Raw genomic sequence first — 17,671 nt, 5'->3', positions numbered from 1 at the left:
GAACTCGAACTGCGTCGGTTACGACACTATGGGAACGAGATACCCACTAAACCGTGCCGAAAACCCCGCCTCCCCCAGTGTGCAATAAAGTGGCACGACTAAGAGGAGAGCGCACGAGTGCCAGGTGCCGAAGGAAGGTCAAGACTGTAAAACCGAATGAATATGTGAGGAGTGGCCCAGCCAGCCGCTAAACAAACATCATGCAAAGAGGCCCCGGAAAGGAGGGCTCGAGAGGCCGCCATGCCTCTGGTAGAATGAGCCCTCACAGCCACAGGTGAAGGCAAACCGCGCACCTGATAGGCCAGGGAAATAGTCTGAACAATCCAGTTGCTAATATTATGTTTGGGTGCAGGGAGCCCGGCCCTGGGGGACCCAAAATACACTAGCAGCTGGTCAGCCTTCCTCCAACGGGAGGACTTCAGAGTGTAAATACTCAGTGCTCTGACAGGGCAGAGCAGATGAAGTCTCCCGTCCTCTGCTGTCACATGAGGTGGAGGATGAAATGCCTGCAGCACTGTGGACCCTGCTGCACAAGAAGGTACTCTAGGGATGTATCCTGGACGAGGGTGCAGGATAGCCCTAATATTCCCCGGGGCAAACTCCAGGCTTTGCAGGGAAACCGAAAGCGCTCACCCTCCTCAGGGAGGTGATAGCAAGGAGAAAGGCCATCTTGAGGGTCAAGTGCTTAGCCTCAGCTGACTCAATGGGTTCGAAGGGGGCCTCAGCCAACGCCCCAAGAACCAACGCCAGATTCCAAGTGGGAACCTTGGACAGAGGTCTCATCCTCCGGGCACCATGGAGGATCCGTGTGGACGGGGCCCTGGAGCTGAGGAGGGTCTTGACTGCTCCGGCTGTTAGACCCGCCTCTAGGTACTGTGCCCCCTCAGGGGCCAGACCCACAGCCACCATACGGCGGGGCAAGGGTGAAGAACCCGGCCCTGCGCCTGGAACAGAAGGTCTCTCCTCAGAGAGACCTGCCATGGCGGGCTGACCAGGAGCGACATGATGTCCGAGAACCACACCCGGCCAGAACGGGGCTACGAGCAATAGGTCAGCATTGCTCCAGAACCCCCGGGAGCAGAGCGACTGGGGGAAAAGGAACAGACGTAGCCTCGGCCACGAATGTACCATGGCGTCCAGACCCAACGGGGCTGGAGGAAAGAGAGAAAACCATAGCGGGCAGTGCATAGTCTCTTGAGACGCAAACAGATCCACGTCTATGGGGCCGAACTCTCCGCACAAGAGCTCCACCACTTCGGTGAAGTCTCCATTCCCCGGGCCTCAGCCCCTGCCTCGACAGCAGGTCTGCTCCCTGATTCTGTGTCCCCGGGAGATACATCGCCCTGAGCGATAGTAACTTCTGCTGGGACCACAGGAGGATCTGACGTGCCAGTCTGTACAGAGGGCGCGAGCGCAGACCGCCCTGGTGATTCGGCCACCACCGCTGTGTTGTCGGAACGAACCAGGACGTGGTGGCCTTGGAGATCGGGCAGGAAACTCCTTAGAGCCTGGAACACCGCCAACATCTCGAGACAGTTGATATGCCACTCGGACTGATGCACCTGCCAGGATCCCCTTGCAAAGCGGCCGCCCATGACCGCGCCCCAGCTGTGCTTTATACTCCTCCGGTTATTCCGTCACACCTTACCGTTCTAGCAACAAACCAATAGGATTGGAGTGATTGCATTCACGTTCAGACCTGCTACGCCTAGAGGCGTTCCCATAGTGTCGTAACCGACGCAGTTCGAGTTCCCTCGAAGGGGAACTTCTTCTGTCACAGCCATAGACTGTATATAAGAAATGGACGTAGTCATGGTGACGTCACCTGTTGGTTTGTAGACTGCCGTTTTGAAGCCTCGAGTTTGGCCGATAGGGCGCAGCCATGTCGAGTTTTTGCAACCAGGAAGTGCCCGGAAGTGACCATATGGCAGAGCTAATGGCCGTGTACGGAGCTAGCTAGCTTGCCTAGCTAGGTGCAACTGTAACTCACGTTAACTGTCATTTTAACAGGGCTGATAAGTTTGTCTAGCGAACAACATTCTTAAAACTAAATGTACTCACCAGAGAAAGTGAACAGCCAACTCCTAATAAGCTTTTTAAACGGCGCTGGTTAAATTTTCACAGTGCCGAGGGTACGAGTCGGCTCTAGCCTGATTGACAGGTCGCCATGGTAACGACTTGTCATTCATAGATAATCCCACCCTGAAACATACTCTGCTTTGTGGTCTATCTTAAAATAAATGGGACCATTTACTAAATGAACATCATTTTGTATAGAAGACTAGCGATTGAGACCATAAACTCATCAAGTGTTTACTGAGGTAATAAATCAGCTGAGAAGCAGCCTCATTTTACCATTATTTCTAATGGATCCAGGTTTCAGGGACTTCCTCGGCTTCATATTGTAGACCGGAAGCTTCCCGTTTGGTCACAGCTGAAAAGTTATTCACTCCCTGATAGAACAGTAAGTGTTTAGGACAGTGTTTGGGGAGGGAAACAGACACTTTACAAATACAATAAAACACTGAATGAAGTTTTGATGGCCACAAGTAAGACACATGTAGCCAGTTCTTCTGCTGTTTATTTAACACTGACTTTAAGAGTGAGCCTATCAGCTCAGATCTGAGTTTGATTCATATTTCAGCTCAGAAACTCAGCACCTGAAACACAGAGATCAGCTCAGCAGTGAAGAAGTGAGAATGTCGGAATATGAGGAATGTAGAAAATGAATACAAATGATCTCTCTAACCACATCTTTCTGTCTCTTCCTCCAGCCTCTCTGACTGTGAGTCCCAGCAGCTCTCAGTTTTTCACCTTGAAGTCTGTCTCTCTGAGCTGTGAGGAGGATGACAGCTCTGCTGGATGGACGCTGAGGAGGAACACAACCACAGAAACCAGGACTCAGTGTGGAGCTGGCTGGGGAGAACCAGTTGGTTCTTCTTGTAACATCAGTCCGACAGTCCCATGGGACAGTGGAATTTACTGGTGTGAGTCCAGAGAGGGAGCAACCAGTAACACCATAAACATCACTGTCACTGGTAAGATCACATTGTTGGTTTAAAGGGTGTAATGAAGGGTTAACAGGTCAAAAATAGCCACTGATGCTCTGAACAGTGAGTCTGTGTTATTCACATTTTCACTTTGACTATTTGCTAAAATCAAAGGCAAACATGTAACCCAGAGAGAAAGAAAGAAAAGAAGACGGGTGGAGAACTGAGAGAAGCCAAAGGGGCCTTGAGGAGCTTTAAAATCATGACCATATTTTTAATGAGCTTATTTTTTAATCCACGATAACTCATGCTTAATCATGTCTGATGAATAGAAATCTACCAAATATTAATCAAATATTTAGTTTATATGTTAGTGTTTGTTGAGATATTTCAAAAGGGCCTTTTTGATGTAACAGGGAAAGGTAAGACAGGTCTAGCTTAGAGTCATTTAGCTGACCCCAAGTGTTTTCTGACATTCTAGCTTTAGGTATTTCTCATATGTACTTGACCTTCTCAGGGAGACAAAAGTAGACTGATTAATTAGAGACAGCAACTCAGGCGTCAGGCAAGCCGATATCAGTGTTCTCTGGAAATCGTACAAGATTGAGTCCTACAAGAACTCACTGGCTCCACAGATTAGACTACAACTAGTGGATAGTGATTGATTCCAATATGACGAAGCATTGGAGTCTAAATATAATAGATAGATCAGTTGTTCTAGGTGAAGGATGACCTAATAGAGAAACGTACAGGCACTAGGGGGACGACAGAAACATAAAAGGGACCAAAAGGTGTTCTCCTTCAGGTGTTGGCCTTTAATGTGTTGTTGCGGGAAACTGGCACACAATTAGAACTCAAACCAGAGGTGGGTTGTGCTGTGTTTATGCGCAAGCATGTTAATGATTCAAACGATAAGTTCACACACAGTGGACAACATGTGAAGTATTTAGAAAACTCTTGTTAGAACAGTTCGACAGAACGAAGGAATGGTGCTTTGGGTAACTCACAGGCCTGACTACAGGTACTGTTGTACTCCAAAAAGCCTGACCTATCGTTCTCAAACCTCAAAGGCAAAGAAACAGGCAACAAAATCCTGTTTTTACAGGACAGGTGAGAAATCTTGGGTCAGACCTAAAGGCAGAGCCGCCATTGGCTGAGCTCATGAGTCTACAGGTCAGCCGAGTAGCGCACCCATCACAGCCCCCCACGGCATAAAAAGGACTGTGGCACGTCGTCTTTCCACAGCTGCGTGAGCTGTAGAAGGAGACACGTAACTTCAGCACCAAATATTGCCTTTCCTGAACACTGGATGATCATAACCAAAAGCGATCACATAAGAGGCTAAGCATGTCTGGGCAGAAGACCATAAGTTCTATAACTGTGCTATTGTAACTTGTAGGCTACAAGCTTCATGTGGTGAATATTCAGTGGAAGATTCTGAGGGATATTTAAAGATCACCGTTTGCTGCGTGTTTTCTATACTAAGCACATTTATTTTGTGCTGTAACATCCTGATGGACCGCAACCGCTTAGTTCCTATTACTGTGATGTATGTTATGGCAGAAAATTGTGTCCTCTTACTTAATCTTTTATGTATGATCTTTTAACATTATCATTATTATTACTATTAATGTTATAGATATGTATTGTGTTTTTAATCCTTAACCTTTCCTCTCCTATATTCCTTATGTTGGTCTGTCCACATTTACTAGGGTGTAGGGCAGAGCTGTGAGATTGTTTTGGTGCTTTTCCTCTCTTGTTGTTCCTCTCCTCTGCTTGAATGTGCTTTCAAGTCCGGGACAGGATCTCTGTTCCCCAAAACATAGAAACTTAGACTGTGTAAATGATTATGCATCCCTTTGCTCGGGGCCAGACGCCCGATGCTGCCCTAGGCGGCAGGTCTCTGGACCAGCTGTATATGTGTTTTAGTACTTCTCTGTTTATTCTCTTTTGTTAAACAAATTCTTCAAAGACAACGGTTGGTTGTTATTCAATTCTTTGTTCAACCCCTCACCAGGAATATAATTTCCACAACAATGTACAGTATCTCACAGAAGTGAGTACACCCCTCACATGTTTGTAAATATTTGATTATGTATTTTTCATGTGACAACACTGAAGAAATTACACTTTGCTACAATGTAAAGTAGTGAGTGTACAGCTTTACCCTCAGCTTCTTTAAAAGGCATTGGTCGTCTTGGAGGTGTGTTTGGGTTCGTTATGTTGGAATACTGCAACGCGGCCCAGTCTGCGAAGGGAGGGGATCCTGCTCTGCTTCACTATGTCACAGTACATGTTGGCATTCATGGTTCCCTCAATGAACTGTAGCTCCCACGGTGCAGCACTCATGCGGCTCCAGACCATGATGCTCCAATCACCATGCATGACTGTAGGCATAACACACTTTTGTACTCCTCGCCTGATTGCCGCCACATGCGCTTGACACCATCTGAACCAAATAAGTTTATCTTGGTCTCATCAAACCACAGGACATGGTTCCAGTAATCCAAGTCTTAAGTCTGCTTGTCTTCAGAAAACTGTTTGCAGGCATTCTTGTGCATCATCTTTAGAAGAGGCTTCCTTCTGGGTTGACAGCCATGCACATAATTTGATGCAGTGTGCAGCGTAGCGTCTGAGCACTGACAGGCTGACCCCCCCCCAAACCTTCAACCTCTGCAGCAATGCTGGCAGCGCTCATACATCTATTTCCCAAAGACAACATGATGCTGAGCACGTGCACTCATCTTCTTTGGTCGACCATAGCGAAGCCTGTTCTGAGTGGAACCTGTCCCGTTGAACCGCTGTATGGTCTTGGCCACCGTGCTGCAGCTCACTTTCAGGGTCTTGGCAATCTTCTTATAGACTCGGCCATCTTTATGTAGAGCAACCATTCTTTTTTTCAGATCCTCAGAGAGTTCTTTCCCATGACGTGCCATGTTGAACTTCCAGTTACCAGTATGAGGGAGTGTGAGAGCGATGACATCAAATTTAAGACACCTGCTCCCCATTCACACCGGAGACCTTGTAACACTAATGAGTCACATGATATGCAAGAAAATGGCTAATTGGGCCCAATTTGGACATGTTCACTTAGGGGTGTACTCACTTTTGTTGCTAGTGATTTATACATTAATGGCTGTGTGATGTGTTATTTTGAGGGGACAGCAAATTTAAACTGTTACACAAGCTGCACACTCACTACTTTACATTGTAGCAAAGCGTCATTTCTTTAGTGTTGTCACATAAAAAGATATAATCAAATATTTACAAAAATGTGAGGGGTGTACTCACTTTTGTTAGATGCTGTATACGTCCAGTAACACGGTTGCTGAATGTGAAGTTCACTACCAGTTCCTGTCTGATAAAACTGTAGCTGTTGTTCAACACAGTAATTAGGATTTCTGGTGATAGCTCTTGCGTTCTCAGTGCAGAGACATTCGAACATTCTTGCTGATCATATTTGGTTATCGGTCCCTGAATCCAGGGTGATGCCACATATATTAATGATAAATTAATAATTTTGAATGTTAATACATATTAATATTTATGTATATATACTTATTAATAAAATTAATACTTCTAGAATATCTTTTATATCTTTCAGCTAATAACCAATGACCCCATGTTGAATTCCTCAACACTCTGCAAAGTACTAAAGCACCAGGAAATAAAAACGGCTTTTAAAAACGTGTCAAGATGTGTTGTCAAATTGATCAATATGTTATTCTAAAAATGGTTCAATGGTTCTGGCCAAAACAATCCGGCTTTACTTTAGCAAAGGAAAAGACAACACCACCAACTTTACAATTTGTACAAGTGGACACTAGCTCAGTGAACCATTCTGTGACTGGAGACCATAGCACTAGAAAGGAGACAAAAACTTAAAACACTATTTTAGTTTAAATTAAATCCTTACACAATTATTGCAAAATTGGTGGTAGTCAGTATTGTAAACAAATATTTATTAAAAACTGGTGTACTGTACAATTAGACATAAACTAATCAGTAGATTATGTAAATTGCAGATATATACGTTGTTTTTTATTCAGCACTTACAACTCTTAGTTACCCTCATGGTCATTAACAGCTACGAAAAGTTCTAGCTCACGAGATAGAAAAGCTCACAAAAGCACCACAGATCAGACTGTGGAGTTAGTGTTGATGAAGCTGTGTGTAAATGATGAAATGCTGTAGTTTGTCTCTGTGTTGAGGTGGACCAGTGATCCTGCAGAGTCCTGTCCTCCCTGTGATGGAGGGACATGATGTCACTCTGCACTGTAAAACAAAGACCCCTCCCTCCAACCTCCCAGCTGGTTTCTATAAAGATGGCTCCCTCATCAGGACTGAGCCTACAGGTCACATGACCATCCACCATGTTAACAAGTCTGATGAAGGCCTCTACAAGTGTAACATCAGAGGTCGTGGAGAGTCTCCATCCAGCTGGATCTCTGTCACAGGTGAGGAGGTTACCTTTGATTTCAGGAATTACCTGAAATATACCTGACCAGGTGGGATTCTCTTTACAGGTAAACCTACAACCTCAGCTCTGCCCACCCCGCCTCCTCCATCGCCTCCTCCATCGCCACCTGCCTCAGCCCCCTTCCAACTTGTGTTCAGACTGATCTGCCACCTGGTGGTATTCTGTCCGTACTGCATCTCCACTGTCCTCATGGTGTCTTTATATAGACGCAGGGCCACAGGTGACACTCTGAATCATTCACTGACCTTAAAATCAATCTGTTAATTAATGGTGTAGATAATTCACAGTTGTCTCTAACAGATAAATGATCTACATTTTCTTTTTAACCTGCTCTGACTGCAGGAAATGACCTGCCAGTCTCCATGGTGATGACCCCGCCCACCCAGGCTGAGGAGGTATTGGATGATGACTATGATGATGTCATGAACTCTGCTGTCACCACAGAGCATCACTTCTGAGCTGATCCAGTGTGTTCAGTGTGTTCTGGTTCTTAATGAAGCTAAAATGTTTGATTCATGAGAAAATAAACCTCAAAGCTGTTGACATGTTTTTGGTCCAAATGAAAGCTGATCGTTGTTGAGGTTCTGGTTTGAGTTGTGTTGTTGGTTGTTTGGTTCAGATGCTTTAGAACAACACTTTTTTGTATTTACTACCTTTAACGTTTTTAATAAATCTCACATAATCAACCAAATCTCTGAGTCATATCATATCAAAGTTACAGTTTCAGAGGTTTTCCATTAGAAAAAATATGAGGATGACCTTAACAGGATATTTAACATTTTAACATGATGGGATACTTCTCCTGTGGCAGCAGCCTCAGAATTCAGCCTTCATGAAGGCTCACAGCTTTATTCTCCATGAAAGAGAAAAAGAGCAGGAAGTGACAATTACCTTAAAATGTATGTTAACATCAGCAAAGTCTGTGAGGATCGAGGGCTTAGGCTTTAGGGTGGAGATTGGGCCCATGAAGCTGCCAGACAGGAAGCATCATGTCTGAGCATCTTTTTTGATATCTCCCATTTTCAGGGCACAACACTGACACTTAGAAATACAGATAAATCCTACTGACTTTAGTAACTAAGTACAATCGCTACTTAATTTGTGTGCTCCAGCACCTCTTACATGCGCTCCGTCTCCTCTTCATACAATCTGATTTCCCCTCCCTGCCCTCATCTCCCTAACACCTTGTTGGGGAAAGTCAGTCATTGTATGCTATCAAAGAGAGAGAAAAAGCTCATTACAAAATGTCTTAGAGACAGAGCATTATATTATATTTCTTAGGCAAAGCCACGAAGCTATTAGCACAGAAAAGATCTACCAATTGTGGCTGAGGAGCCCTCAGATAACCATTTATTCATTTAGCTGACTCTTTTATCCAAAGCGACTTACAATTGCTATACATTTCAGAGGTTGCACACCTCTGGAGCAACTAAGGGTTAAGGATCTTGCTCAGGGACACATCGGTGTCTTACAGTGGATTCAAACCCGGGTTTCTCACACCAAAGGCATGTGTCTTATCCACTTTACCATCACCTCTCCATGTTAGAGCTACTGCAGTTATGTATGCTAGTGCAAGCATTAAGGACGAAAGACAAGGGGAGTTTGAGCGGTGTGATGAGGACAATAGCTCGTCAAACAGTGATGTGGAGAAAGGCTCCAAAACATCTGAGCTACCCACTGTATGGAATGTGGAGCAATTTAAGAGTCACCAAGCCTCCCACTCATTGCTAATTTGAAATAGGAAATTGTGGTGTCCGAACAATAATGCTGCGGTGATGTGTTGAGAAGAAATCCGCTTGACACTGTTCTTGATCATAAAGTTTAATACATCAAGGAGTTCAGCATCAATTACAGTGTGTGACCCAGCCCGATGGCCACTCTGTCTTTCTGTACATCAAACACAGCTTATATAGGATATGTGTAGGTATCTGTTAGGTACCATAGAAGGGTTTGAGTCTGCAAAATAAAGATACCATAAAAGGGTACAGTACTATTCTGAGGTAACAAAACAAGGGGTTAGAGGTCAAATTCTATAGAAGGGTTCAGTCCCTACATAACCACCAATCACTGCTCTCCCCTTAGGAGGTCACTGACCCTCTGTCCTGCTGCTTCAGTGCTATTTTGAACTGTTAAGAGTCAAATGCACATATATTGGACACAACAAGATCATTTTGCTGCAGAACTTGTGAGGTATTGAGGTAGGTTCACTTGGTCCTGAGAAAGCTATGGGGATGAAACTAGCTAAAGAACTCTACTGCCTCTGATGTGAAGAAACAGCAAATGGCCATGCAAAAAAAGATTGTGAAACATGCCGGATGCAAGGCGCACATCGCTGCATGTAGAATGTTGTGGAAATGTATATTGCTGGTGAGGATTTGGCAAATAATTGAGTTACAACAAATCGTTGTCTTTGGAGAGTTTATTAATAAAAGAGGATAAAAAGAGAAGTACTACAACATATATACAGTTGGACCATAGGGCAGCTTTGGGAGTCTGGCTTCGAGAAAAGGGATGCCTAATCATTTACGCAGTCTAGGTTTCTATGTTTGGGGGAACAGAGATCCTCTCGTGGACTTGAACACACATTCAAGCAGAGGAGAGTAAAAGGGGTAAAACACTAAACAATCTCACAGCTCTGACCTAAACCCTAGGAAATGTGGACAGACTAACATAAGGAGTATAGACGCAGGAAAGGTTAAGGATAAAAACATCTATAAGCCATAACAATAATAATAATAATAGTAATATAATAATAATGCTGAATCTGCAGCCTCAACAGGAAACTAGTCCTGTATTATCAAGCTACGCCCCTATCCCATCAATGGATTCCACATGCATCATCCTTCATTGTATGGTATACCGAGGCCCACTATTACAGACTTCCTCCCTAATCTGAAACTGGCCTTAGATAACCTCCATGAGCCTTACCTGGAACTGACTGAGAGATTTAGTACCACATACTGCTGGAACACCACCAACTGCTCAAGGCTCAGATGATAGGTCAGTCCTGTCATCATCATCCATACCCGTACTCCCAAGCCATGTAGGCCTTACAGTTGCAGCATGGCCAGCTGGCTCAGAGTGAAATAGTCGCCATTCTCACCTCCTGCCATGTGAAAAATAATGATTCCCTTAGCTTCTAGAGCTTTTCCATGTGGGTCCACCTCCTAGTCAGCATACTACTTTCCCTGGAGGGAACCCAAGGTATCCAAGGTGGATCATTTGCTCAGCAAGTTATTGAAATATCTGCAGCTGCAGGGGAAGCTCAATTCTACATGCCACACCCCCTACAATCTGGAGGAATTTCCTTGGGAAGCCCCCAAGCAGCAGGAAGGAGAAAGCCTCAGTTAAGGCAAGGTGCAACTGTTCACTATGGCTGTGAAGATCATGATGGTGCTCAACAAACCATACGCCCTGACATTATTCACCTCGGTGGATCCAGTATCACCTGTGAGATTTCTCCCATGTATTATCCAGGGTAATGTTATATGGGACAAGGAGCCTTCACTGCTTCAGGCATGGACTTGGTGGAGCAGAGCTACCCATTACAGAATCTTGATGCTATGCTCATCTACAGATTAGATTCCGCTTCTGTCCTTCCACAACGTACGACCACTGGTACTAATAGGGCCATAGAAAGTTCACCTCAACACTGCCACCGAACTGGTATGCTAAAGGTGGCCCTGGATGGGCTTTCCAAGGCATGGCGATTGGTATTATCGCCATGCCACACTATTGGTACGCCAGTGTCTCTTTCTCTCAGAACACAGCCCAGAGGACCTTCTTTCCACATTCCTGTGGAGAGATTGCAGCAACTCGATGTGCTACTGTTCCGAAGCTCCAGAGAGGACCAGGAAGCCATAGATCTTCTTGAGAAGAGAACTCAACGGGTTGACATTGAGGAAGTTTGGCGCTAAGCTACACCCCTTCAGCGCAAGTCAGGTACCCTTAAGCTGCAAGGTTTCATCCAGTCATTCGCAGTTTGAGGAGCTCAAACAATAGACTTAAGAAAGACCCAGAGAAGGCAGCTGTCTATTCTGCAGAAACTGACAAGCTTACCCACACAGGGTATGTCACCAAGCTACAGCCTGAGGAGTTAGTGAAGCCAGAGGGGTCTTGGTCCCTCTCTCATTATTTTGTGTGCTATAATAGTAAACTAAGGATTCCAGGATATGTTTCTGAATGATCAGCTACTGCTGGGTCCTGCACTTGGCCCAACTGCCTACAGAGCCTTCTCTCCATACCTGCCGCCAAGCAATGACGGGACCAACGATGCAGTCTGCTAGCAGAGGGAGGGTTTGAGCTAAGACAGTGAGCCATTAACCGACCAGCTGTTTTTTTTGCAGATGTGCCTAATGTAGCAAGGTCATGCAAGGTCAGCTGTAACAGAACAGTGGCTGGTTTATAACCGACATGATCCAATGTAGCCCACTTTAGGCGTCATTGCTCAGCGGACACTCTTGGCTACCCTCACCGGCCCATCAAAAATTCCTCACTGACAGCCTATCAGGTATGACCCTTTGGGATTTATAGTGGCATATACAACCCAAGCCAAGAAGCTCATCCAGCAGCTGTGATGCATCTGAGCATGCTTATGGAGCAGTTGCCTATCTTGCATTACAGAAGGATGGTGCTGTCCACACCTCTTTGCTGTGCTAGCTGGACTGAAATGACAGTTATTCTCCACCAGACAATACTGTGGACTGACTCCATGACAGTGCTGGAGGGGTTCCAATCAGGCTCCTGCCTTTTTAAGGTGTTTGTTGGAACCCATGTGTCCAAAATTCAGAAATTGTCTGGCCACTGGGATACATCTCAAAGGATATCCCAGATCCTGACCCCATCACTCCGCACGGGGCGGCGGGATGCAGCTTTACCTCAAGCAGTTTATGCCCCACCTGTTATGGGTCGGCAGAGGTGGGGCCACTGCCAGAACCTCACGGATCAATTCTGGCTCCACTTAACATGGAATTACATGCCTCATCTTCAGACTCAACAGAAGTGACAGATATCCTCAAGAAACCAGAACATGGATTCATGATGACTGTAGATCCACAGCATTACGGCGGTTGCCTACAGGCAGAGACAATGTAAGTCGGACTTACATTATATCTACACAGCTGTTGTTACAGTGAATTAGCCTCTGCTTAAGTCAGTTGTTGTTGGTAGTGTGCTGAACACTAAGTTTGTGCATCTGTTGTTTTCAGATCCATGAGTTTGCATGGCCAGCTAGCAAACTTTCTCATGTGATTGCATGCTCCTAACAGTTTATGTTATCACTGAATTGGAGAAGATGTTTATTCCATTTGATCAGTATTGTTAGTTTAGCAGTTTACTTCTCCATGAGCTGTAGGTGCAGGATACAACAAATTGATTGAATAACTGAAATTGTTTATAAGGACGATGATCCAGAGCATTGTATAGCAAAACTCAAGTGAAATCTCCATCGCACACACTTTGCGTTGACTTTGTACACCAGACGCTTCGTTCATAGCAGTGGTGTAGTCTACGTGATACGCAGGTATACGCCATATACCCACTAGGGTATGTCACCAAGCTACAGCGATTCAAAGATTTCCGTATACCCACTTAAAATAGCAAGATGATACGTAATGTGGTGTATAACAGATGTGCATTTGACCATTACAGTTTAAAATAACACTCTAGTAGCTGGACAGAGGCTCAGTGAACTCTTAAGGGGGAGTAATGATTGATGGGTGTGTAAATAGTGAACCCTCCTATGGAATTTGACCTCTGACCCAGTGTTAGGGGGAGTAGTGATTAGTGTTTATGAAGGGACTGAACCCTTCTATGGTGTCCAACAAGATGTTTACACTTATCCTATAGAACTTTGCCCTTAAATGGATTGGAGCTTTAGTTTGCAGACTCTGACCCTTATATGGTATTTAGCAGATACCTAAACATGTCCTATATACTGTAAGCTGTGTTTGATGTACAGAGAGACAGAGTGGCCATCGGGCTGGGTCACTCTCCAAGCTGCTGCAGAGCTTGTAATTGATGCTGAACTCCTTGATGTAATAAACTTTTATGATCAAGAACAGTGTCAAGCGGATTTCTTCTCAACACATCATTGCAGCATTATTGTTCGGACACCACAGAAACAATATTGTTTTGGGGCAATTCAGGCAATTCAGTCAAGCATCAACTTCAGTGAAGCACATTTAAATTTAGAGCTGTGGTGGAGGGCAGGCAGTCCTGGCAACTCTGTCAGCTAGACTGACCACATGCTGGACCTGTCCCTGATATCCATCTGTCTCTGGGAGACAGGAGCCCCACTCATTAAATGTTTGTCCTTCACCAAAACATCTCATTAACTTTAGCCATGTCTCCCCATCAACATGCAGTGTCACTAAATAAGTTCTAAATTTAGTGGTGTTTGTGGTGCAGATTGTAACTCTGGGATGCTCGCTTGATACCTCCTTTAAGGACAGGGACTGATCACAGAGTGAGTCTATGTATTTGTACATACATTAATAACATTAATATTAGTCTTCAGTAATTAAATAAAATACACAGTTTTAATTTAACCCAGGCATTCTGGTTTAAACATGAAATGAATTAGTTTTATTTATGTTACAATCTCTGGAAGTACACTACAACTTAATTACTGACCAGAATGAACATTTCTGTGGTCTGTGCAGCCCTCTTGTGGACAAATAATGATGTAACTGCAGCACTGACAACAGTCCATGGGGACACCATAGGGATGAAACACAGCAGAGCAAGGACAAGTGCTTATAAATCAGGGCTTCACATTACCTGCCAGTCTTGAGGATATTTCCAAGTCAATGTCCTGCAGCCTTGCCACATGATCATATTCTCATTTTTCCGTATGTGTGGTTGTGAAATTATATACAAATACAAAGTAAATACATGTTGTTTATAAAAAACTAAATTGCCCAAATGTGTAATTAGTCTCTCAGTAATTGTGCACCCCTGTGTCAACAACCTGGTCAGTTTTGACCAGTGTGACAGAAAACCACGGGACACACACATATAGGAAGGAGGAGGGTTTTGCTTGGTGTGACTGGTGAACATTAATTTGTTGATCTCAGATGACCAAGAGTTAAAATGGAGACAACATCTTTACCGTGGCTGCTGGGTAAGTTAAAATCTACTTAATGTGTGGATGTTTATCTCCACGTTGTCTCAAAGTTTTAAAACATTTCTGTTGTTTTTGAAAGCAGCAGTGAGTTATAGATTGAACAACAAAGACAGAATTCAGCCAAAAGGCATCAACAGTCAACATTAGCTACAACAAGACAGCAGGAATTTCATTGATCATTATTTGGTAATATGGCAGAAAAGAATAATAAAACATTACTGAAAGTGTTCATTTTCAATTGTTAATGTGTATTTATTTTAATTCTTACAAATAATAGTTAAATAGTAGAGGATGAAAACATGTAGAAAAGTTTAAACAAAAAGGTATTTACTGTACTGAAGTGCTAAGAAAATAATTAATGTGAATTACCAACATGTCATTCAATCTGTCAATCATTCACACAAATTAGTAATTTAGTCCATCAACTACACATTTAGATTCAGTCAGATGTGCTATAATTACATGTTAAAGCTTGTGGTGCATGTATGGGGCACATTTACCTGGACTGATATGAAATAAATACCAAACATCAACCTTGAAACACGTTGAAATCATTGTAGCTGTAGAGACCTTTTAGTGTTTGTTTAACCTTTGATGCCTGCATGTCTGCACACATTGAGCAGATTTATTTGCTGACTTCTCTGACCAGCTCCTCTGTCTTTACTTATTGCTCCTCTGTTTGAGTAAATTTACCGAAGAAACGTTGAATGTGTCCTTAAATAAATATGATTTGTTATTTCCAAATCTAATGTCTGGCTGTTTTTTTGTGTTGTATAAAGTCCAGATGTCTTGTTGCATGTAAAACCTCAAACCAACCTGAGGGTGTTTTCTCTTTAGTTCTGACCTCACTGCTGAGCTGCACAACAAACCAAGGTGAGCAAACTTCTTCTGTCACAGCTGAAAAGTTATTCACTCCCTGATAGAACAGTTAGTGTTTAGGACAGTGTTTGTGGAGGGAAACAGCCACTTTACAAATACAATAAAACACTGAATGAAGTTTTGATGCCACAGGGTTGCAGACTGGAGCCAAAGTTAAAACTGCTGCTATATAAATGGGATTCAGATACCAGGACTGTACAGCCTGATGCTGCTGCTACCAGAGAAGTGGAAAAATAAGACAGATGTAGCCAGATCTTCTGCTGTTTGTTTAACACCAACTTTGAGAGCTAAATTTAAAAACACGCAGAAAACATTTGTCTAGCAGCTCATACCTGAGTGTTGTTCAGATTTCTTCACTGAAACTCAGCGCGTGAAACACAGAGATCAGTTAAGTAGCGAAGAAGTGAGAAAGTAGGAATATCAGGAATGTGGAGAAAATAAATGCAAATGTTCTCACTAACCACATCTTTCTGTCTCTTCCTCCAGCCTCTCTGACTGTGAGTCCCAGCAGCTCTCAGCTGTTTGAAGGAGAGTCTGTCTCTCTGAGCTGTGAGGAGGACGACAGCTCTGCTGGATGGACGCTGAGGAGGAACACAACCAGAGAAACCAGGACTCAGTGTGGATCTGACTGGGGAAAATCCGCTGGTTCTTCCTGTAACATGAGCTACATCGACCCATTGGACAGTGGAGTTTACTGGTGTGAGTCCAGAGAGGGAGCAACCAGTAACACCATCAGCATCACTGTCACTGGTAAGATCAGACTGTGGAGTTAGTGTTGATGAAGCTGTGTGTAAATGATGAAATGCTGTAGTTTGTCTCTGTGTTGAGGTGGACCAGTGATCCTGCAGAGTCCTGTCCTCCCTGTGATGGAGGGACATGATGTCACTCTGCACTGTAAAACAGAGACCCCTCCCTCCAACCTCCCAGCTGGTTTCTATAAAGATGGCTCCCTCATCAGGACTGAGCCTACAGGTCACATGACCATCCACCATGTTAACAAGTCTGATGAAGGCCTCTACAAGTGTGACATCAGAGGTCGTGGAGAGTCTCCATCCAGCTGGATCTCTGTCACAGGTGAGGAGGTTACCTTTGATTTTTAGACATTATCATCCAAAGATTCACATGACCGGGTGGGATTCTCTCCACAGTTAAACCTACAACCACAGCTCTACCCACCCCGCCTCCTCCATCGCCTCAGCCCCAATGGTGTCAGTTAACAGGTAGCACTCATCATTCGTCATTCACTGACCTTTGAATCAATCAGTCAGTCAATTGTGTTTATGATTGACAGTTGTCACTAACAGATAAATGATCTACATTTTCTTTCTAATCTGCTCTGACTGCAGGAAATGACCTGCCCATCTCCATGGTGATGACCCTGCCCTCCCAGGCTGAGGATGGATTGAATGATGACTGTGATGATGTCACTGCTCTCACCACAAAGCATAACTTCTGAGCTGATCCAGCTGATCCAGACCCTGGACAAATGCATTGCACAAAGATGTTGACATGTTTTTGGTCCAAATAAAAGCTGATAGTTGTTCAGACTCTGGTTTGAGTAGTGTTATTATTTATTAGTTTGTTTGGTTCAAATGTTTTAAAAGAGGGTGATATATTAGCCTTTTATATACTGTTTTAAATGTTTTTACTAAACTAATGTTAAAAAGAGTAGACCTACTGTCTGGACCTACTGTGTATGAAGAGTGCAATGAGATAACTTTTGGAAAAAGGCACACACATTGTCACTCACAACACGTCACATATGGACGCTTGGTCATGACCCCTTGACGTCCCATCATGGTTTTGCGTTGGGCTCTGCGGTGTTACGGGGTGTGGTGTGTGGACAGAGAGGACCCAAATGCAGCGTTCAGAGGGAAGGAGGTTTATTGGGGGAAAAAGGGTGAGAGGGACTGGAGTGGAGGGAGAGGAGGACGTCGGGGAAGTACTGGCACGGGGAACCAAGGAGACAGGGGGCCAGGGAGCCGGGGAACACAGGGGCCAAGGAAGCGAGGAGAGGCTGGGTAACAGGGAGGACGCCGAGAGGGAGGTCCGAAGGGGAGTGGGCCAGTGGATGAGCCCAGCCGAACGGAGGACGAGGGTGAGTGTACCTGGGAGGGAAACAGACAGAGAGACAAGGTTAGGGGGAGACAATGACAAGGCACAGGGTAAGTTTGAAAAAACAAGAAACGAGGAAGC

General features: G+C 44.3%; 1 protein-coding gene across 1 annotated transcript; it reads left to right on the top strand.

The window, feature by feature from the left end:
* Window positions 1-14,266: 14,266 nt before the first annotated feature.
* Window positions 14,267-17,023, top strand: LOC119911615 (Fc receptor-like protein 5). The gene is made up of 6 exons (XM_038730545.1): window positions 14,267-14,593; window positions 15,434-15,469; window positions 15,962-16,225; window positions 16,304-16,549; window positions 16,624-16,695; window positions 16,822-17,023. Exons 1-6 carry the CDS (start codon window positions 14,563-14,565, stop codon window positions 16,929-16,931), a joined length of 759 nt encoding a protein of 252 aa, XP_038586473.1. The 5' UTR covers window positions 14,267-14,562; the 3' UTR covers window positions 16,932-17,023.
* The last annotated feature ends 648 nt before the right edge of the window (window positions 17,024-17,671 follow it).

Source organism: Micropterus salmoides, unplaced genomic scaffold (genome assembly GCF_014851395.1).
Source record: "Micropterus salmoides isolate LMB-PRFRI ecotype aquatic unplaced genomic scaffold, ASM1485139v1 Ms_hic_scaffold_2, whole genome shotgun sequence".
Classification (NCBI taxonomy): domain Eukaryota; kingdom Metazoa; phylum Chordata; class Actinopteri; order Centrarchiformes; family Centrarchidae; genus Micropterus; species Micropterus salmoides.
Note: the sequence above shows the minus strand (reverse complement) of the source record. Positions and strands in the feature narration are given on the sequence as shown.

Excerpts from the sequence above, each read along its gene's own strand:
- LOC119911615 (XM_038730545.1), top strand. The coding sequence starts at position 14,563 with ATGGAGACAACATCTTTACCGTGGCTGCTGG. Across the intron at positions 14,594-15,433 it reads ATCTTTACCGTGGCTGCTGG|TTCTGACCTCACTGCTGAGC; the intron begins GTAAGTTAAAAT and ends TTTTCTCTTTAG. Across the intron at positions 16,550-16,623 it reads CAGCTGGATCTCTGTCACAG|TTAAACCTACAACCACAGCT; the intron begins GTGAGGAGGTTA and ends TTCTCTCCACAG.